The following is a 22,280-nucleotide window of genomic DNA, read 5'->3' as shown; positions in this document are numbered from 1 at the left end:
GCAGTCGGGACAGGGAGCAGAGGGGTTTAGATGGGTTGGGAGTTCTGGGGGGGGCTGTCAGGGGGTGGGGAGTGGTTGGATGGGGCGTGGGAGTCCCAGGGGTCTGTCTGGGGGTGGGGGTGTGGATAAAGGTTGGGGCAGTCAGGGGACAAGAGGCAGGGAGGCTTAGATAGTCCTGGGGGGCAGTTAGGGGCAGGGGTCCCAGGAGGGGGTAGTCAGGGGACAAGGAACGGGGGGAGGGTTGGGAGGTCAGGGGGGGCGGGAAGTGGGAGGGGCAGGGGCGGGGCTAGGGCGGGTCTTCTCCCGTCCTCTTTTTTGCTCGCTGAAATATGGTAACCCTAATGTACCCCTGGAAGACTTCTGCGTACCCCCATGTTGAGAACTACTGCAGCAGATTATATATGCTAGTCAGGATTTGTATTCAGTATTATATCAGATTGAGAGGCAGAATTGCTGATCTTGTCCATTGTGGCTAAACATATCTGTCAAGTTGCTGTGTTGATCTTTCACAGCACAATAGGATCAAAACTTGTTTCAGAACATAATCATGCTATGTTAACTGGTCATCACGCTTCAATGTGGTGAGGATGCTTCCAAAACCATCACCACAGGTTGTGAAAAATATCATTGTGTCATAGACTGAGTGCCATATGTATCCTCACCAAAAGCTTGAGATACAGGATTTCTGTAAAAAGCAACAGAGAGTCCTGTGGCACCTTAAAGACTAACAGATGTATTGGAGCATAAGCTTCCGTGGGTAAATGCCCACTTCGTCAGACTTCTGCCCACTTCGTCAGACGCATTTTTGGGATTTCCTCAGCTCTCCAGGGCTGCCTTGGAACATCTCTGGATTTTTGGTAGTGCCAGGGTGGATGCCAAACTGTGAAAACTGCATTGGACCGAATAAGGGGGCAAGGATGGAGAGTCCAGGAAGGGCACAGAGTGAATACTCCCCTTTGGAAGTATTGCCTGGATTCACTTTACATCGAGGGCTGGTCACTTTTCTCATTAAATGTATTTAATGTCAATATTTTCTCTTCTGTCCAAAGGCAGAGAGACTCCTCAAGGCTGGGTGGGGTATGGGAGGGTTCATCTGAGGAGAAAATCCCAAGCATTTCACTAGCCCATTGTAGGCAGGGGGCAAGGTGAGTGCCCAGGCTCCCGAGTGAGAAAGGCTGAGGCTGGTTTTTAGGTGCCAACCCCACACAGCACAAGGCCCTGCATGTGGCTGTTGCCTCACAGGCCCTGAGGCCAGGCACCAAGAAGGTACAGGCCACCTGTGGGCAGTCCTGGTGCTCTTTGGCCACTCCCAAGCCCCCAGGCTGGGTCACCCAGATGAGGGGTCCCTTCCCTGGGTGGTCGTCATAGTGACAGTGGGTTTGCATCTCTTGATGGTAAATATTTGATTCCAGCCCTGGAGTCCCCAAGGATTGGGGTGAAATGTCCCTATGGGGAGGACTCCAGTTTAGTGGAGGTCTGTCAGCTGGGGCACTCTATAGTCATTCTCTATGGTTACAGAGAGTGATGGGTAGAGAGACGCTGGGCTGGAGGGAGGCGCTCTAGGTTGCGTCTCTATTGTCAGACTGCTGGAGGAGTACTGGGCAGCGAGATGAAGGGGCGGCGACGCTCTAGCCCTATCCCCGTGGCCGCGAAAGGGTTGGAGCTGGTGCTCTAAGCGGGGACTCTATGGTTAGGCGAGGTGCTGGGAAGACAGCGCTCTGGGCCGGCCTCCGGGATCTCTATGGTCGGAGGAGCGCCAGCCGGAGAGTTGCGTACGGTTTGGAGCGGCGCTCTAGGCCGGCTGGATCTCTATGCTCCGGGCCGGTTGCTAGGCTGAGCGGGGCCTAGGCCGCGGCGTGTCCGGGGCGCCATGGCCGCCTCCCCGTCCCCGGCGGCGGCTCCCCCGGACGGGCTCTGCGTGCTGTGCTGTGGGGAGCTGGAGGTGGTGGCGCTGGGCCGCTGCGACCACCCGATCTGCTACCGCTGCTCGGTGCGGATGCGGGCGCTGTGCGGGGTGCGGTACTGCGCGGTGTGCCGGGAGGAGCTGGGCCAGGTGAGGCCGGGGAGAGCGCTCGGGAGGGGCCCGGGGCCGCAGGGCAGGATCGGGGCGGGGCAGGGTGGACACGCTGCCCCGGGTGGGTCCGTCTCGCCGCGGGAGGAGGCCGGAGCCGCTGTCGCTCGAGGCGCGGCTGGGGTTTAACAAGCGCTCGCGGTAGTTTAGACAGTGCCCTGCCGGCGCGTGGCCTAGTTCCCGCTTCACGTGCGCGGTGCGGGTCTGGCTGGCTGCGGGGGAGGGTCTGGAACATGGGACGAAACCTTTGGGGCCCTTCAGACTCAGCGCCTGGGGTCTGAGACCCCTGGCTGCAGGGGCGGGAAGAAATCCCCCTGGGCTGCCAAGTGCACAGCCAACAGGGTGCTAGCGAGGACACGGTGCCTCCCTCTTCCTTGTGAAGGGTTCTCTGGCAGGCTGAGCAACCCAGCTAGATCGAGAAGAAGAAGTGGGCTGTAGCCCACGAAAGCTTATGCGCTAATAAATTTGTTAGTCTCTAAGGTGCCACAAGTCCTCCTGTTCTTTTTCTAGCTAGATCAAGGGGCTGCTGATCGAGTATGGAGAATCCGGCATTGCTAAATATGGTAACATGTTCCCAGGGAGAGGGGCTAAGTCTTATTTATCATTCCAGAGACCATCTGTTTGTTCTACTCGGGGTTTGAAGCTGTCACGGCTATAAAAGCTAATTAATCTCATAAAGAGCAAAGACCGCCTTATATGTAGAGGGTGGGGACCCAGATCCACCCTGTTTGTCCGGTAACACCCTAGAGACCAAGATACACACAGCTGTAGCACAAAAGCCGGTTGAGCTTGAGGAAGGGAGGTTTCTGTCTCACTCACAAAACCACCAACTTGGGAATTAGTGTGTTGGGACTCATGGAGTTGTAGGAACCCTGCCAATAAAGTTTACCTGTTCAAGGAAACTTGAATAGAAAAGAGGATTGATGATGTAGTCCCATATGGTGTCACAGCTGTTCTGGACACGGGTTCTACTTCAGTGGGCAACTGAAATGCTGAACAAATTTGTGCTGGAGGTCAGACTGTGGAAATGATGGATCCTAGAATAGTTTATGGCTAAATCAGATCTGTAGCTAGAGAGAAATCCTTTCTATTTCTTTCACATAGAAAAGCTTTCTAGCTTCACTTCTGGGTATATTACTTGGCCTTGAGCTCTACCCCAATGATGCAGCTACTGTTCAGGTGCAAAGAGAAGGATATTGAAAAGCAAGATATTAAGAGATTATTTCTCCTCTTTGATTTTTATTTTAAATATTTAAGTAAACCTATCTTTGTTCTCTAGTACTAGTATTAAGGAGACACTGAATCAGTCTGCCTGTCACCTTGCTGGATTCTTGCTTTGATTTTAAGCTTGGGGGAAGGTGTTTTACATGCTCTGTTCTGGACTTGCGCAAGTCCTGAATTACAAAACATCGTGATGGTGACGTATCTACTTTTACAGCTCCTTCAAGTAGGAGGATTCTGCAGTGCTTTCTTATCTGAACTTTATTTAATGTGCTTTTATATGTTGAAATTGACCCCTTCTTTACAAATCAGTATTGTGAACTCCTGCTGCAGTGCACAAGAGCAAGTCAGTCACACCCAGTTTATCTAATTGCATAGTCTGAAATGTCTCTTTGGAAGGGGAGCAAGAATGTAGCAAGGTGGCAAACCAGCTTATTTTTGAAACCTAAGAAAACTTGCTCCCACTTGAGTTCTTCAGAGAGGATGAGATGATTTCTGGGTCAGTGCAAAAGGCAATATAAATAATGCTTCAGCGTGTGCAATATCCTTTTATTATTATTACTTCGAATGTACATCCTGAGACAATGAAATGTGTTGGGTTTTCAGACCTGTGAATTTATGCAGGGTGACTTTGGAGCAGCCTCTGTGTGTTAGTTTTCTGCTGCTCAACAAACCTCTTCTGAATTTCTGCCTCTCTTCTCAACAAACTTTTGACTTGTCCAGACATCATCCTGGTATGTAGTTGTGGAGATAAAAGATATTGGAACCATATTGAACTATCAAGGTAGTTGGCCCTGAAGATGCTGATCTTTTCCCATGGTAGAAACTACTTGCCACTTATACATGCTATATTCTTTGCTGTCATGGTTCCTCACTGCTTTCCCAGTTCTCCATTTTTACAGACTTAATTCCCTGTCCAGCCACTGGATTGCCCTTCCTGTCTGCACATTTCATCAGTAGATCTCAAAGCTCTTCACAATTTTTAGTGTATTTAGCCTCACAATACCCCTGTGAGGTAGTACTAGGGTGGCTAAGTGACTAGCCTAAGGTCACACAGGAAGTTTCTAGGGGAGCAAGGAATTGAACCTGGGTCTCCCAAGTCATAGGCTAGTGTCCTAACCACTGGGCCATCCTTCCTCACTCATAGTTGCTCCAGATATCGTCTTTGTTTTTTAGTGGCTACAGACTTCCTTTTTAGCCCACCTGTAGTACTGTTGTGTGTGGAAAAAAATCAGGATAGACTGTGGCAAATGACAAGTAAGTCCTTGATTTAAAAGAGTGGAGCTCTAGGCACTACAGCTGGGTTGCTTTGTAGAATAGGTCTGTTAGTAATATAGCGTTTGTGTGTGATCAGAAAAGGCAGCTAGGAATGTCAGTATGACTAAATATCCTCTGGTGACACACTAATGCAGACTGAAGTGGCAAAAGTAATGGTCATAGATAGAATCAACATAGTGTTTGGGGCGGATGAAAGTAGGTTTAAAGATGAACGACAGTGTCATATATAATGGAGTAAGAAAACAGGCCATACTTGTTTGAGTCATGTGCACATTTAGGGATATGTCATGGAGAATACTGTTTTGGTTAAATGATATTACTTTGGAAGAAGCCAGTAGACTCATGATGATCATACTACACGCACACACAGTACCTCAGAACTGCTATTGAGCTATTGTGAGGTATTTCATGAACAATAGCAGTCCTAGTGTCAACTGAAAAACAATTAGAGATCTACTGTAACTTGTCTGAATTGATGCAGGTGATTCTGACTGTTGCATTATTGGTGTGATTCCTTTGTGTTTCTCTGTTCTTGGCTGGCTGTTTATTAGGGAAGAGAATTATGTTTCCTTTTTATTGGGCTGCTCATTTCTTTGTAAACAATACTTACACAGGATGCATCTGAATTTACTAATCCTTTAACAAATCTTTTTTGCATTTTTTTTTCTTATTGACTCCTGTTAGCTTGTTTCCTTGATGAGACTCTGGCTTATGTCACTGAGCACTTACATCATAAAAGTTCATTGTATTATCTCCCAGCAGCACATAGGGAGTGGGGTGGGAAACAGTGTTCAGTATGTCTGGGATTCAATACACACTTACCAATATTCGTAAAAAGTTTAGGTTATAGTGGTGATCGAGTGTAGACCACAATAACATACAACTTCGTAAGTGCTTTCTCTAATCTTTCCTGTTTGTTGTCTGTAGGTGGTCTTTGGAAGGAAGCTTGCATCCTTTTCAACAATACCAATCAACCAGTTGCAGCATGAGAAGAAATATGACATCTATTTTGCTGATGGAAAAGTTTTTGCACTGTATAGGTAAAACTTAGCATTCTCTTCTCCTTCCTAGCATTATCCTATTTTCCCTTCCTTTTTTCCTTGGGTCATCTGAGCAGTGGGCTTTGAAACAGGAAGCACACCTAGGAGAGGACTTTGATTATAGCTGTGGTTTTTCTTAGCCTAACAACCCTGGCTTCTTCGGTTGATTTCTGGGTATATTGAGTTCAGAAAGATGAGGGTAGTCAGATTAGAAAAAGGGTCCTAGGCAGGTACAGCAGGTAGCCTGTGGCTCTAATATGACATCTCTAAAATAATACCTTGTCCTCAGTATGTAACAGGAAATGCATGCTGCCCTTAGGTAAAACAGTGCAGACTCGGCTTGTGGAAATTTCATTGCAATGTGTGTATTTTGTACCATGCTGCAGAATGGAGAAAATTGAACATGTGTTCCTGGAAGTGTCCAAGAGGCCTGGGGCTGCAAAACGGACACATCTTTAAGTCTGAAATCCTAGGTCTTCAGCGGCTTAATATGTGATTTGTCATTAAAAGTCACTTTTCCGTCTTTCCCACCTGCGGCCATGAGCAAGATGCTGAGTGACCTCTACTCCTTATATTGGTGCTGTCTCTGTTAGTAAGAACAATATCATCCCCTGATTTATTAATCATGTTTTTTCATAGTGTTTAAGAACCAACCAAGAATGGGACCGCATTGTGTTTGTATAGTGCCTCACACGGAGTAGTAGATAGATTGTAAGTCCCTGTCTTGGAGAGCTAATTAGACAATACAGACTGGTGGGGGAAAGGAGTGTAACACAAGCAGAATGAACAATGGGATGGCAGCAAATGTCATGTTAGTTCAATGTTTGGGTTTTTTGTGTGGATTCAGTTAGGAGGGGGATCAGCTAAATGGAATGATAGTGGACGGGAGATGGGACATGGAAGGGTATAGGGCTGAGGAGTAAATGCAGCCAATGCCTTTTCTTGGAGACTAGTGCAATGCATTCAGTCTTGTTTGGCCCAAGGATGGGATTCAATAGGTGCATTGGTATTCTCTTACGGCTTGGCGTTTGCTGGATTGGATAGTGGGTGTGGTGGCCTTCTGACCTAGAATGGAAAATGGAAGTATGTTGTGGGATTTTGCTATACTAACCATCTGAGGAGTTTTCAGATAAGTGAGATACGGTTCCACTGTACTAAGTGTTTCCAGAAACATGTTGCTTGCTGGCTCCTATTATTAGTAAATGACTACAGGATAAGTAGGAAATGCATCCTGATGAATTAAATACGTTTGCTCTGAGCAGTTGTATTTTGTAATGATGTGTCTGGTTAGAAATGTCACAGTTTTGGAAAGCCAAACCCAGTGATTTGTTGCTGAGGTTGCTGAATGCCATGAATAGCTGCAGAATGACAGTCAGGAGCTAAACCCATTAAGCTGTTCCCTAATAGCCAGGCCTGTGTTTCTGCTTCTGCTATCACCGTGGAGAATGGTGCTTTACTTGTTTCCTCTTTCAGTACTAGGGCTTTTCCTTTTTCCCCCCCTTACACTCATATTGAACTAGCTGCAGCTTAGGTCACTGTTCGACTATATCAGGTAGATACAATATTGCATGAAGTTGTTGCCTGTCGAAGAGATTTAACTTGATTGGATTTTAACAAATCACAGATTAAACTGCAAACTTCGTACCATTACCTTGGAGGAAGTTGAGAACACACCCTTGTGTTAGAATCCTCTACCACATTACAGCCTGTTCATAGGCCATGCCACTCTAGTATTGTATCACTTTTCAAGCAGTAGCTGTACTGCTCCCCTCCTGATATTCGAGCTTCCATATAGTTTACTTCAGTTTTGCTCCTGGAATGATCGAGGGGATTTTTGGAATAAGCATAATCCTAACCTCCTCGAGTTAGAAATTGCTGTGACTGCTTAAAAAAAAGTAGCACTGTTGCTTATAAAACATTTTTCTTTTCAGTGAAGTGTAGGTTCTTTTTCTGAAGTGTAGGTTTTTGGGATGGGATTTGAAATAACCTTGATAAACCTTCCTCGAATATCTTGGTCCTTTAGGAAGCTACTGCAGCATGAATGCCCTCTGTGTCCAGATGTGCGGTCATTCAACACAGTTGTGGACTTGGAACAGCACATGAGAAAACAGCATGAGCTCTTCTGTTGTAAACTGTGTGTTAAACACCTGAAGGTGAGCCATACAAATGTGCTTTAGGGCAGGGAAAAAGAGACTTCATTGCATGGGAATCTGTGTAACTAAGTTTGTAGGAGACTTGCTGGAGAGGGAGGGGCAGAACGGAACAGAGGACACGGTGGAGAAATGAAATCAATGACCCAGTAGAAGTTTCTTCCACCCCACCAATTCTGTTTGAGTGACTTGCAGCATTTTATAACCACCGCTTGTCATAAATTGGTTAATTAAGGAAATCTAAGGCTTTCAGTCTGGATTCTATTTTAAATATATATATTTATAGCCCAGCCATCTCAAAAAAACCTTATGACGTTAGCTCCACCCCAGGTGTGGATTAATGCCATGGGTCTAATTTCCTGCTTGCAGTCACATCAGAAAGTCTGACTATAGAGATCCGCTTTCTGTAGAACCACTTTAAAAAAACAAACAAACAAAAAAACAACCCAAAACTAATTCCAAAAAAGTTCAGCGCCAATTCAGAGAGCAAGGTGCATAATAGGACCTGAGAGTCCTCCTCAAGAGCAAAACCAACTCAGAGGTATTTAGAATTTGCAGTGAGCTCATGTATATGATGAGAAATCACCTGAGCAAGTTAAAAGGAATAGAATTGTATTTCATTACCCTGTGTGGCTGTGCAGAGGCAGATCTGTTGTATCTTGCTATAAAGTCGTGGTGACACGGGATGAAACAGCAGTACTTAACTTGCTCACACACAATGCGATAACTGACTGTTTTAACACCTGTTTTGCAACACTAGATTTCACTGGAAAGCTGAGTTGTCTCTAACCTTGACAGGTCACTATACAGTGGGCCTTAAAACTGCATATTGCTATCTTTTTTTTCCTACATGGATTCTGTTTTTAATGGCCATTGTTATGTGGCCTGCGATGTGCAGGAAGTCAGATTAGATTATCATAATGGAGATGATCATAATGGTCCCTTCTGGTCTTAAAGTCTGAGTGTGTGTAGAGCTAGGCAGTTAATACTTTATACCATCTGAAGGGTTAAATTTGAGCTTTCAGAGTAGAAAGCAGCACTCTAGCCGAAGTGGTTCAGCTAAAACCACCAGCTGCTGCTGAAAGAACACTTGTAACCTCTAACCTCCAATATGACTGATACTCATCAGCACTGGTTAATGCAGAGGGAAGGAATTCCTTCAGAGCATGAAGAAAATATATTTGGCACTCTTCACCCATCATTTTGTGATTAAGTTTTTTACTTTCACTGACATTGAATAAGAAATACCAGGCTGGACACGGGCACTTAAGTAGACAGTAGATAGAAAGAATGGGTCTGTTATTGGTTATTGATAAGAGCCCAGAGCAATAATCGTATTGAGCACTTGCACAGTGCTTCACGCTTTCCAAACACTTCATAAACATTTTTATTCTGGAGAACTAAATGTGGATTGTGCCTGTGGAAAAGAAGGTCCTAGTTCCATTGAGAATTAAAGCTGCTCCAGCCTGTTGATGTTAATGAAGCCAAAGTAATCGCTGCCCAAGATGAGTTTAATACCTTCGGTCTAGACTAGATATATATTCAATATCTACCACCAGTTTTTGGAGAGTATTTGGCAATGTTAATTTTTTGGTTTGCTTTCAAACAGTTGTATCTAATCAATGCCTAATGTCGTTTGTATAGATGTGTATTTTGTTGGTATCCTCGGTTTTATAAGCTCTCTTCCTAGAGAAACAAATTCCATGCCAGTAGTGACAAGATATTGGCAAGTGGTGCAGCAGTTATGGACTGAGCCAATGTTTGTGTATAGGCATGGCACCCAGTTGCTGTATGAGGAACGTTACCAAATGCATAACAGCTGACTCATTTCATTTTACATTTTCCCAATCTTGGGTAAGCAGAATACTAAGTGTTTTCAGAAGATGGTTTAGGTTTAAAGACTTTTCCTACAGATTTGGTCACCCAAATTGCTACATCGTTAGTACATGAAACAAAATTTACTAGGAGAAAAGTGAAACTGACTGGTCTGTTTTCCTTGTTCCGGGTGAGTGAAATGTAAATTAGATTTAAGTTGGAGAGGGACTTGAATTCTTACACCCATTCACTGAACCATTTAACCATAGATTGTTCATAGCCTGAAAGTGGGAAATGGCTTTGACTAGTAACGTTGGCCAGTGACATCAAGACTGGTAGAACCCGATTTACTCCATCAGTAAACTGCATAGTTCTCTGTTGACATGAGGTAATTCTTTCTTTAAGATCTTTACACATGAACGTAAGTGGTATTCCCGCAAAGACCTCGCTCGACATCGAATACATGGGGACCCAGACGACACATCTCATCGTGGGCATCCCCTTTGCAAATTCTGTGATGAGCGTTATTTAGACAACGACGAGTTATTGAAACACTTGAGACGAGATCACTATTTCTGCCACTTTTGTGATTCAGACGGTGCTCAGGAATATTACAGGTTTGTGAGAGTGGCTGACGTGGGTTTCTTTTAATTCAATTAAAGATTTCAATCTTGACGGAAAGGTGGCTGCATCTGCTGTCAAGCTCTGAGCATAGGTTGTCCAAAGGCACCCAACGCAAGAGTGAGCAGAGTGCTTTTAATCTTGGTTTGAATTTGCATTGAGGATGGAACGCTGGGACTGACAGACCCACCTTTTCTCCTGTTCGGTGGCTTGTCTCTTCTGAAGCTAACAGCCAGGCTGTACTGAAAATGGGATGTATGTATTGCTTAGCACTAGATCAGGGCAAACGGAGCCATTGAGCTTTAAAAGTTGTATAAAACTGTATATATGCATGAGAGATACTGATTATACCATGTGCTGTGCAGTGAATTGCCCTTAAATGCTGTGGCAAGAGGCAATCCCGCTGAACTCAGCAGCAGTCCTCCGTGGCAGGCTGGAAATGCTAAGCGGCTATGGCTACATTTACATTTAATAGAGGAAGGGAGGTTTGTAAAGAACTATTTAATCAGTGCAGCAGCTGGTCTCTATTTTTGTGTTTAAAATCAGTGTATTTATTACTGCTCCCTCGCTTTCCGTTTTTAAGTGAATTTGCTGGTACTTAATTCTCACGGGGGAGCCTGAGGGTTTGGCAGGTATCTGAGCCATATTTGGGAAATTCGCCTTTGAGACTTAGGAAGACACGATGGATGGTTTAGGATTATTGGACAGATACATCAGATGGATGTTTCTGATGATTATTTCACTACAAATCATTTTAACCGTTGACATTTAAACTGTCCTCTTTAGGGCTCACATTAACGCACTAAGACGAGTGGGACAGTTCACACGTCTGAGATCTTGCTTCAGACTGTCTGCAGATTCAGACAGCCCATCATCCATTTATATCCCGTTCATGCTTTTAAGGTTTCTTCACACTTGAAGGCTAAAAACAAAAATTAGACTCTGGAGTGCAGTTGTGTGGCAATTTCTGCAGCTCTGCTACATAAGCCCATAATAGCCAACGGTCTAAGATTTATTTGGGGAAAAGCAGGTCTGAATAAAGTTCCTTTTATGGAGGAGATTTTGTGCAGGGCTAATGTGACAAGGTCAGGGAGGCATCATGCAGTGAATTTGGTTTAACTTCTCTGAGACATTCAATAAACTGTTCTGTGTCTTGACACACAGAGAAGCGAGTACAGAAGGTCGCTATTCTAGAGTTTGTAAAACTGAGTGGCAACACTCAGTGTTTTTAAAGAATGAACAATTCTTTTAAGTTGACTGCATTGCTGAACTAACCAATGTCTGCCCTCTTCCCAGCGATTACGAATACCTTCGCGAACACTTCCGTGAAAAGCACTTCCTTTGTGAAGAGGGACAGTGCAGTACAGAACAGTTCACTCATGCTTTCCGTACAGAAATAGATTACAAAGCACACAAAACAGCCTGCCACAGCAAAAACAGGGCCGAGGCCAGACAGAACCGACAGATTGATCTTCAGTTCAACTATGCTCCCAGGCACCAACGGAGGAATGAGGGTAAATCAGATTGGAAAGAATAAGTTGCCAGAAATACCTTCTTATTTCTTAATGCTTTGAAAGTTTTCAGGAACTCGGTGTGTAAATTGGCCATTTGTGGACTGAAAACTCATTACATCCCATTTCAAAATAAGGGGATTATTTTCACAGCTGACTTTCTGGTCTACCTTAGAATTGTTTGGGATACAGGTAATATGAAGGAAGGGAGTGATAACCATGGTACTCCGAGGGGTACATCTGGTACTAAGAGTGGGGAGATACATGGATATTTTTTACTTTATTGGAAGCTGTACGTGGAAATCTCTGCACATCAAGATGAAACTTGTCCTAAACTTGAATCACAATCCCATAAAATATGGAATCCATATACTGCTAAATGTGTTTTAATGCAATAATGGTAAAGGCTAGCTAGTTTTATAAAATCAGTGATTGCTGATTGAAAGATGCTAAAATATACTGGTACAAAAGGACTTTTCCTGACTCTCAATCACCTATGGAGCGATGGGGTTACGTTCCTAGATTAGAAAAACAACATAGAGAATGATTGGACATGTCTCCTGGTCAGGTATTGTAGGTGGAGAGGACTATGAAGAAGTTGACAGATATAACAGACAAGGACGACCAGGTAGATCGGGACTCCGAGGAGGGCAGCAAAACAGAAGAGGGAGCTGGAGATACAAGAGGTGAGTAACCCAGTGTGTTGTAGAACTTACTGCTGAATATTTTCTTATTTCTTAAATGATATAAACTTATAAAGTTTGTAGACGATACCCAGGTGGGAGGGGTTGCAAGTGCTTTGGAGCATAGGATTAAAATTCAGAATGATCTGGACAAACTGGAGAGATGGTCTGAAGTAAATCGGATGAAATTCAATAAGGACAAATGCAAAGTACTCCACTTAGGAAGGAACAGTCCGTTGCACACATCCAAAATGGGAAATGGCTGCCTAGGAAGGAGTACTGAGGAAAGGGATCTGGGGGTCATAGTGGATCAAAAGCTAAATATCAGTGAACAGTGTAACACTATTGCAAAAAAAGCAAACATCATTCTGGGATGTATTAGCAGGAGAGTTGTGAGCAAGACACGAGAAGTAATTCTTCTGCTCTACTCTGCGCTGATATGGCCTCAACTAGAGTATTGTGTCCAGTTCCGGGGGCCACATTTCAGGAAAGATGTGGACAAATTGGAGAAAGTCCAGAGAAGAGCAACAAAAATGATGAAAGGTCTAGAAAACATGACCTATGAGGGAAGGTTGAAAAAATTGGGTTTTTTTAGTCTGGAGGAGAGAAGACTGAGAGGGGACATGATACCAGTCTTCAAGTACATTAAAGGTTGTTATAAGGAGGAGGGAGAGAAATCATTTTTCTTAACCTCTGAGGATAGGACAAGAAGCAATGGGCTTAAATTGCAGCAAGGGAGGGGTTAGTTTGGAGATTAGGAAAAATGTCCTGACTGCCAGGGTAGCTAAGCACTGGAACAGATTGCCTAGGGAGGTTGTGGAATCTCCATCAGGAGACGATTTTGTCTAATCTGTTCTTAAACACCTGTCAGGTGTGGTCTAGAGTACAGGGGATTGGACAAGATGACCTGTTGCAGTCTCACCTCTATGATGGTATTTTGGTGGGAGGGAAGTGAGAAAAATGAGGAAACTGCAGTACCGACTCCTTAGATAAGGATGTGACTAGTTTTCGGTAGAAGTCTGGGCACCCCATGCACACAATTAAACAAAAGTATTTTACTCTCTGCACTTGCCAAAGTAGATGAGCATTGTAATCTTAAAGCTATCCTGAACTCTCCAACATGTGGGTTGTATAACGGAGAATTTTCTGGTTTAAGATAATTATTTTCATTCCTGACTTTTCTAGGTAGGATTTTCTGAAGTAACTGACATGCCTTTGCAGGCTTAGGGAACCTTTTTAGGTTTGGGCAATCATTAAGTTCCTGTTCTAAGGACTGTGCTTTTTTATTGAACTAACAGATCTCCGGTGGGTCTGTGCTTTGGAAAAAGAAGAGGGTTAAGTATTAAAATTAAACGGCACTTTGTCTCCTTTCATCCACACAATATCTAAGAGCTTTGTACCTACTGTACATCTATTTTTCTTTCTTGCTGGGCAATCAGTGGTGTGTTTGTTACCGGTAACTTCACTGGAAAAATCCATCTCCAGGCACCATATACGTTGGTGTGTCGCATGTGGATCTTGCATGTGTTGGAAGTTCATGATGAGTCATATTACACTGAGTTACTTGGACTAACAAGTGAGGTTTTCATACCTTGAAAATGAATGGGAGAGACTAGCGTTCCCATGCATCTCTGATTTGCTCATCCTGCTTCCTGCTGTACGTAGATATTGGTTATCACCATATGTGGAATTTAAAAGGCCGGTGAATGAATGTTGCCTGTTTCATCAGAGCCTGAACCTGGATGTGGTGATACGAATTAAGTTGAGTTTCAGTTGTAACCTTTCCCAGCAGGTGGCAGCATAAGGCAGTTGACATAAAGTAGTTTGAATGTGAAATTTAAAGGTGAGAGTTGGAGTGAGAGACAAAGGTGCTTAAAAGCACATTAGTCGTTTCTGTTAGACCTAAAAAACCTGTCCTGTCCTATAGGGAAGAAGAAGACCGAGATATTGCAGCAGCAGTCAGGGCATCAGTAGCAGCAAAACGGCAAGAAGAAAAGAAACAATTCGAGGATAAAGAGGATGGCAGTCGAGGTAAAAAAGAAGAATTGAGGGATCCAGAAGTGTCCAACACTAAGCGAGTGCCAAAGCCTTCAAATGAAGCCACAGGTTAGTTGTGTGCATGTTCTGATGGCTGTCGAGAATTCCAACAGGCATGGGCAAAGGTGTGAATGGTTATGGAACGCATGGCAAAGAATTGATTTTGGCCATTAAAGAGACCAGCACAGCTAGCCTGCCTTGAAACATGTCCAAATGTAATTCCTTCCTTTGGGATTCCGGCAGCGTGTTCATATTTTCAATGGATCTGGGCAGAAATACTTGAACAGCCAAAATAATCAAACCAAAGTGTGCACAACATCCTGATTTGGCGTACAGACACTGGTAGGTTTAGATTGCATTCCTCTCTGAGTTGGATATCTCCCTTAGCGTGAAGAATTTAATTTCCAATATTGGTGTAAAATTGCTAGAATCAGAAAGCTAAGGCCTGCCATGTGGTACTTTTCCAAGTGAGGTCATTTGGGGCTTAAAAAATTATATACTAAGTCATACTAAGTGTTTTAATGTCATTCTGTAACCTAAGAGCGAAACATTGTGCATACAGTATCCTAAAATACACTGAAGACTTGTATAGCATTAACATCTCTATTTATTTGGATTATATCTGGAGTCAAGTATCAAACCTGTCATACATAAACCAGTGGCTTAGTGTCACTCTTCTTGACTATAGTTAATGTGCTGCAAGTTAAACCCAGGACATGGGGAAACAGTAGCAAATGTAGTTATCAGAATGAAAAAGTGCATTTTTACATTTGTTTAAAGTGCGCGTCCATTTTTCTGAATTAGACTATCACCGTTAACAGCAGCATAAATTACCAAGAACGGAATTAGTCGTGGTGTCCTGATGCTCGTTGATAGAGCCCAGGCAGAACTGAATGAATTTTAGTTAAGAGCATTTCTTTGGTCTTTTTGTCAAAGTTCCAAAAGAAGCAGCTGCTAATGGTGCTTTAAGCCAAGATGACTTTCCTGCGATCGGCTCAGCAGCAGGGCCCCTACAACGGTAAGTTTGTGCAAGATCACAGCAAAGTGAAGTCTGGTTTATAAACTCACTTGGGTTCCGAGTGTGGCAGATAATAGTTCTACAGATAATTTGAAGTTAAACTATTTCTGAGAAATGACTTTTCCTCCCCGCAAATTCTGGCTACCCAAACCACCCACGTGGCCTCAGTGGGACTGCTTGACAAGGTGTAGGCTGTCACTTCCCATGACTTGCTCGATCTAAAGGTTGCTTCAGATATGTTTCTAATCATCCCATAGCCCATCCTCTTGGACCACTACTCCTTTTCTAGCCCTGCAGTTTATCTCCAGTAGATACACATCCACGCTCCCACAATACGTGCTGGCTATCTTCCTCTGAAGCCAGTGGTGGTCCCTAAAGTGGCTACCAGGCGACCGTCTCAAAGCTGGTGGCTACTGGAGTGCCCCTCTAAGGCTTGTGGTTGCTTCTGCTTTGTACCGGTCTGGAATGTGAGCCTTCTAAGGCAGCTTCCAAGTCCAGGCCCAGACAACGTGCTGCTGAAGTCTCACTAGCCTTGCAGTGTGCCATCTCATGGGAAGGCTTTTGTAACACATGACCTATTTGTAAGCACGCATGCATTTTAATTTTACCCACAATTACTTGCGAGTCTCAACGCCTCCTCTAAGCGATAGTATTTTTGAGGGAAAACTGCAGTTAGACGTTGAGCTCTTTCTGCCCAGTGGATTTGTCTCCTCTGTGCTGACCGTGTGACTGCTGTACACAATGTTGTTTTCCCTTCCCACAGCTCTGCTCAGCCAGCATCCGTTAAGCTGAAGGAAGAAGATTTCCCAAGCCTTTCCTCCTCTGCAGCACCCACCATCGCTTCTGGGGTGTCTTTAACATACACAGTTGCTGCCAAGAAAACAGCCTTTCAAGAGGAGGACTTTCCGGCTCTGGTGTCCAAAATGAGGCCTAATGCTAGAACAGTGTCTAACATTACATCTGCATGGAGCAACAGTTCCAATAAAAGCGTGGTTAAAGCCGTCACTTCCCTCAGCTCCAGTTCAAACCATCTGGCTAAAAAACCAGCCCCCTCGAACAGCAATAAAGGAAGCAGGAAGAGCGGTAAACTCTCCCTGTCCGATGACGAAGACAGTGGCAGTGGCTCGACGACCCAGGAGATCAGAAATACACCGACAATGTTTGATGTATCCTCCTTGCTGGCAGCTTCCACCTCACAGACTTTTACTAAAGTGAGCAAGAAAAAGAAGATGGGAGTTGAGAAGCAAAGAGCATCCTCTCCCCAGCTGCCAGAGGAGACCTTGGAAAAACTGGCAGAAGCTGAGCAGACTCCAAGTGCCCCTGCAAATCTTCACCTCCCCGACAGATCCGCAGCTGTCACGAATGGTCACGTGGAAAAATCAGTAGCAATTTGTAGTGCATCCAAAGAGCCACCTGGCCTTAAAAAGCCTCCAGTGACTAACCAATGCCCTTTATCTCAGGAAGACTTCCCAGCGCTTGGGAGCTCGGGACCATCTAGAATGCCACCACCAGGTAACCCCTGCAAAAAGTCAGTCCCATTCTGACTAGCTCAAATAAATGGGGTATGTGAAACGCACAAGAGAGAGGAGTGGCTTCCATGGGTAGCCAAAATTACTCTTAAAATGGGAACAGTTTCCTGTAGATCGCAGGGCTAGAGAGTAAAGTAGAAACATTTTAGCCCAGCAAACCTCATTGAGCATTTTAAACTCCTTCCCTGCAGCCCCGTCCTGTTAAAATCCATTGAATGTTGGGACATACCTGCCTCATTGAACAGCAGAGCTGCTGTGTTCGCTCTGACACTTAGGGTAACTTGTAGATAAGCAAGTTCAGCCTCTGAACACTCCTGCTTGTCTAATGAGTGATACCAGGTGTACCTGTGCGCTTGGGTATTCCAAGGGCTAGTTCGGAAGCTCCTTGGTGGAGGTACAGTCTGTCTTTCTACTGTGTGTGAACAGTGCCTAGCAGCGTGATCACAGTATAAATACACGTAGGCTTCATTGGTCGGTTACTCTGGTTTTACACTGATGTAATGCCCTTGCTTTTAGTGGTGCTATGATGGGTGTAACACAATAGTGAATCAGGCCCCTAGAATTGTGTAGTTTAATGTAGTCTGTGTGTATAGCTAATAGATAGGGCAGTTCACTCATAAACACAGTCCTGCTGCGTTCCTAGTGGAAAATTCATGCTGAGAGCTCTCCCAGAGCAAAAGAATGAACTAAATGGCAGGGAAGAATCTGCGCTTTGGCGGAAAGTATCACTGAGAGGTTGAGAGTTGGTAGTGACTATTTCAGATTGCTGTAATTCAGTGTCTCTCGTACACCCAGTGCACCACATGGCACTTACATCTCATGAAGGTGGCAACACAACAGCCATTGGTAGTAGAGCTCTCTGTTACGTGTAATGCTAGAAAATGTCGGTTGTGTGGTTCAGGTGAAGTAAAGCTGTGATCTTGCCTTTTGTTCCATTATGTAAAAAATGTGTTTTCCACCAGTGCATGTTTGTACTTCACTTTCTGTGGAAGCAGTAAATCAAGAGTTAGGGCTTGAACTTTGTGTCGGAAGAACAGCCAGTTCGTAGCATCTCTTGGTCTGACTAGGATCAGTGGCTTGTAAAACAGCAGATTAATCCCTTAATTTGAACTGTCTTCAGATACATTGGTACCTTTTGAGCTGTTTGGATCTTATAAATGGTAACGTATCATCTCTGCAGACTTTTGAGGGAAGGGAAGGAGTGGATTTGAGAGATGATGGGCTGTGTAGCATAGACAGTGCACTAATTTCCTCCCCATTCTGTGTTATTTTAATCTAGGCTTTATCTCTGTGGCGCTATTAAAGAGTCCCCCTCCGCCTCCGGGGCTGTCAGTGCCTGTTAGTAAACCACCTCCAGGTTTTACTGTTATTCCATCCACCAACGTCTCTGATCCTGCCACTACATCTCTGAACGAGTAAGTAAAAGCGCTTTGAGAATTCACATTAGTCTACACACAGTCTGTGCTTCAATTCCTCCATGTAGGGCTTCTTAGTATTGCATGCTGCTTTGGGGCGATTAGCCTGAACAGGTGAGGTTTAAGAGGCCGGCAGTATACAAAGATTCAGATCTCTGTTGTAGGGTCTGAGAGTCAGATTCCTGCTGATGTGTAGAGAGGGAGGTGTCAGTTACATTTTGGTAGATAGGTCTGAATCTGAGCAAGTCTAAACAGATGCAACATGTATGTTTTTTTTTTTTTTGGGGGGGGGGGGGGGGGGGGGAGGGAGGGAAACCAGCTCAGAGTCCCTCATATTTGTCCCTAAACCTACAACAAGAAATCCTTAAAAACCTTGCATAGTGACTCCATCTCACCAGGGGAAGCATGACTTGCTGTCAACGAAAGCGGCTCACTTCTAGTGTTGCACAAACATATGAAACTTCCCTGCATAAGACACCCACACCCATGGTTTGTAAACACCAAGCTGAATTTGAAAGTGGGTTTTTAATTACCTGGGATTTGTGGAGTTTCCACCTGATGCCACCATGCTCTTTAAGTAACTGGGGCAGTGGGTTGGGTTATGATAGTAGATCAGAAACCTTTTTCCATTCTGCTTCCATATTGCTGGAATCCTTATTGCTGGAGCAATAAGCAGAGTCTTGAATTTGCCTCCACTCTAGTAGTTGCAATATGCTGCTGCCTTGTAATAGTTCACTATGACTCACCTATGCACAGAAATATTTGTCTGTATAGGGGAACTTGCTTTGGGGGGGGAATTTACAAAGTACCCATAGCCCCTAAATGCCACTCTTAGTTCTGCTCCTTTCCCAGGTTGGTCTCTTTGCCATGTCTGCAGTGGGATGGGAGAAGGGGCAGTTTTCTCTTTGTTTTCCATTAAGATTGCTAACCCGAGATAACTGTCCTCCTCATGCAGACATCTTGGGTTGTAAATAACTCCCCTTTGGTCCCAGTATGCACAAGGCCTTCGTGACTTGTATCAGTTAGTTAACACAGTTCATGAAGCGTGTTTCAGATCAGACCAGTTTGGATCAAGAATAGATTAAACTTGCATTTTAAGTGTTCTCCTCATCCAGGAAGAACTGGGAGCATATCCCCTAATCCTTAGGTGGTGCCATTCCAGCATCTCCTTGGGATGGGTGCATGTTGCCAATGGGAGTTCCGTGTATAATTGGGTGAAGCGGGTAGCATACCCCATGGTGAGAGAGTGGCCAGAGCCACTGTAACAAATCTAAGACATTTTTCAGTGACTTTCCATTGCATGGAGTGTTAATTCACTTTCTTTCCAAATGCAGGCCAAAACCCTGTCGAGGATCTTACTTGATACCTGAAAATTTTCAACAAAGGAACATTCAGTTAATACAGTCTATAAAGGAATTTCTTCAAAGTGATGAGTCTAGATTCAATCAATTTAAAACTCATTCTGGACAGTTCAGACAGGTAAGTAGTGGAAACCCTTAGAAATATTTGAAGTCCTACTTAGTTGTCAGCTCATTGAGGGTTGAGGCAACAAATGAACAGTGAGGTTGAGTGGTTAGAGGTACCGAGGGATGAATTTCACCCTCGGTCAGTAGACTCTTCCTTTTCGTTGCTAATTGTCCTGATTCTCTTTTAAATAAAGGGGCTAATTTCTGCGGCAGAGTATTACCAAAGCTGCCGAGAGCTGCTTGGAGAGAACTTCACGAAAATCTTTAATGAGTTATTGGTCTTGTTGCCAGACGCAGCTAAGCAGCAAGAACTGCTTTCTGCTCACAATGACTTCAGAATCAAGGAGAAACAAGGCTCAAACAAACCCAAAAAGAACAAAAAGAATGTCTGGCAAATGGACTCCGCTTCTGCCCTGGACTGCTGCATCTGCCCGACGTGTCAGCAAGTGCTGACCCAGCAGGACATAGCCTCTCACAAAGCTTTGCATATTGAGGATGAAGAATTCCCTTCCTTACAAGCAATCAGCAGAATCATCAGTTAGCTTTCACAAAGACCAATAAAACAGTCTCAATCTTAAACGTGCACTTTTTGGAACGAGGTTTGACAGTGTAGTGCAGCCAACTGTGAGGGCCAGTTGAGTAGTCTTACGCAGGTTAGCATTGGGAGGTTCAGTGCAGCCCTGCCTAAAAGTGCTGTGTAAAGGGATCACTGGGCTACAGCTGTATCGAATTAACATCCAAAATGTTAGCGTCCTAAACACCTGATTAGAAACAGGCTAACACCGCAGGTTCGTCAGGCGAGTGGCCACCTTCCACCTTGCAAGACACTACAGTTAAAAGGTGGAAATCTATCATTGCTATTGGTGGAAATTGCTCTACAGTGGTTTCCTTAATATTCTGGTTACAGCTAATATTCTGTCTTTGTGGCCACAAAGAGTGAGGGAGGTAATTGGTGCAGAGTTAGGGAGACAAATGGAAGCTGCTACATTGGTGAATAAGACCATTAAAATGTATGCTGTAAACACCTAGCTGTTTATATAGCAAAGAATATTCCTGGCTGAAAGCTAAAATACTACTACTACTACTTGAATTGGACTGATTTTTCTCTGTGATTAGTTGAACCTGGGATTTGAAGTTGCCTCTGACTTTCTATGTAATCGTGTTCTTTAAAGAAACTTATTTTGTAGTACTGCATGTAGTAAAGTAGCATTCAAAGCTGTATTCTCTTCAAAGGGCATTTTGTTCACCATAATTTTATTTAACAACTGCCGTGTTTGATTTCTTGGATGTGTTAATGGTGTTAGCACAAAACAAACAGCACATTGGAACATGAAATGCTGCTGGTCGCTGACCATTCTGGTATTCTGCAGTGCCTTTAAGTGCATTTATCTGTTTGCAGTGGTCTGCCCTGAAGAGGATAAGCTGTTAAGAATTGTAGGAGTGTTTTACTTCCTGGGACTCCCTTGGTGACAACAGTCTGGAGGAGTTTTGCTCCTACCACATGGCATTTATAAATCCCAATTGGAGGGGCTGGGGGGATCTGTCAATCATCTGAAGCAATTCCTCCAGCAGCAGCGTTAACTCGAGGGAGTGTCGAGAAGCTTTCCTGTGGTGCACTTGCATAGCTGTAGCTTCTTAGTGTCTGACGCACACCAATCATGGCAGCCCATGTTTAATTTTTACCACATAGGAATACAAACGAAAATTAATTTTTGAGCGACAAGACACTGCTTTTATTTAAGCAGCACTTCTATAAAACTGAGCTTGCGCTGTTGAAGCATTAGTCTTGGCTACAGAAATGATTGATCCTTGCCTTCTCTTTTGTTATTGATTTTGCTTGATGCCAGACTGCACTATCTGTGGGTTATTTGTTTTCATATAACTCAGGATATTTTTGAGTACCTGATCTTGTACCAGTATTCATAGGGCCAGGCTATATCCCCTGAAATGGAGAAGAAAAATGATTTTCTAAGGGGTGTATCTTGTTGCATGATTGTGTATATTATGCATGTATATATAGCAAAGGTTAATGTTTTCAAATTATTGTTCCTAAGTTTTAAATCTCTATTTCCCATGCAGTAGAGATTGGTATTTTTACGTTGGTGATGCTACCACAATTAAAAAGTACTTTCACTATGAAAGCACTTACATGCTTATCTGTTAGCTATTGACCCATGATGTAAACTGCTTTCCCCTTGTCGCTTAATTTGGTTTGTAAAGTTCAGAGGTGATGAAATGCATATTCTTTGAAAGAGCATCTTATGTCTTCCCTTTATTTTCAGTTAGTTTCTTCTGTGTTATCAAACCGTTATGTAGTCCTCACCTAAGGGATTGAGAACTTGAAGTGACCCATCTATCTAGCCCGATGCAGGTTCATTGTTCCATGTGCTCACATAATTAAATAAAGTATTATTGGAGTTTTCAG

General features: G+C 43.9%; 1 protein-coding gene across 1 annotated transcript; it reads left to right on the top strand.

Annotated features, from left to right (window-relative positions):
- Positions 1 to 1,686: 1,686 nt before the first annotated feature.
- ZNF598 (zinc finger protein 598, E3 ubiquitin ligase) lies at positions 1,687 to 22,277 on the top strand. Its single transcript, XM_054042688.1, has 12 exons — positions 1,687 to 2,053; positions 5,498 to 5,610; positions 7,634 to 7,763; positions 9,981 to 10,192; positions 11,493 to 11,710; positions 12,276 to 12,393; positions 14,318 to 14,496; positions 15,364 to 15,445; positions 16,209 to 16,957; positions 18,254 to 18,389; positions 19,724 to 19,868; positions 20,050 to 22,277. Exons 1-12 carry the CDS (start codon positions 1,871 to 1,873, stop codon positions 20,395 to 20,397), a joined length of 2,613 nt encoding a protein of 870 aa, XP_053898663.1. The 5' UTR covers positions 1,687 to 1,870; the 3' UTR covers positions 20,398 to 22,277.
- The last annotated feature ends 3 nt before the right edge of the window (positions 22,278 to 22,280 follow it).

The sequence above is a fragment of the Malaclemys terrapin genome, chromosome 10 (genome assembly GCF_027887155.1).
Source record: "Malaclemys terrapin pileata isolate rMalTer1 chromosome 10, rMalTer1.hap1, whole genome shotgun sequence".
In the NCBI taxonomy this organism is placed as follows: Eukaryota; Metazoa; Chordata; order Testudines; family Emydidae; genus Malaclemys; species Malaclemys terrapin.
Note: the sequence above shows the minus strand (reverse complement) of the source record. Positions and strands in the feature narration are given on the sequence as shown.

What these genes read in the sequence shown, in the direction of transcription:
- ZNF598 (XM_054042688.1), top strand. Translation starts at nt 1,871, where the DNA reads ATGGCCGCCTCCCCGTCCCCGGCGGCGGCTCCCCCGGACGGGCTCTGC. An exon ending in GCACCAACGGAGGAATGAGG is followed by an intron (nt 11,711 to 12,275) that starts GTAAATCAGATT and finishes TCTCCTGGTCAG; the next exon opens with GTATTGTAGGTGGAGAGGAC. An exon ending in ATTCTGGACAGTTCAGACAG is followed by an intron (nt 19,869 to 20,049) that starts GTAAGTAGTGGA and finishes TTTTAAATAAAG; the next exon opens with GGGCTAATTTCTGCGGCAGA.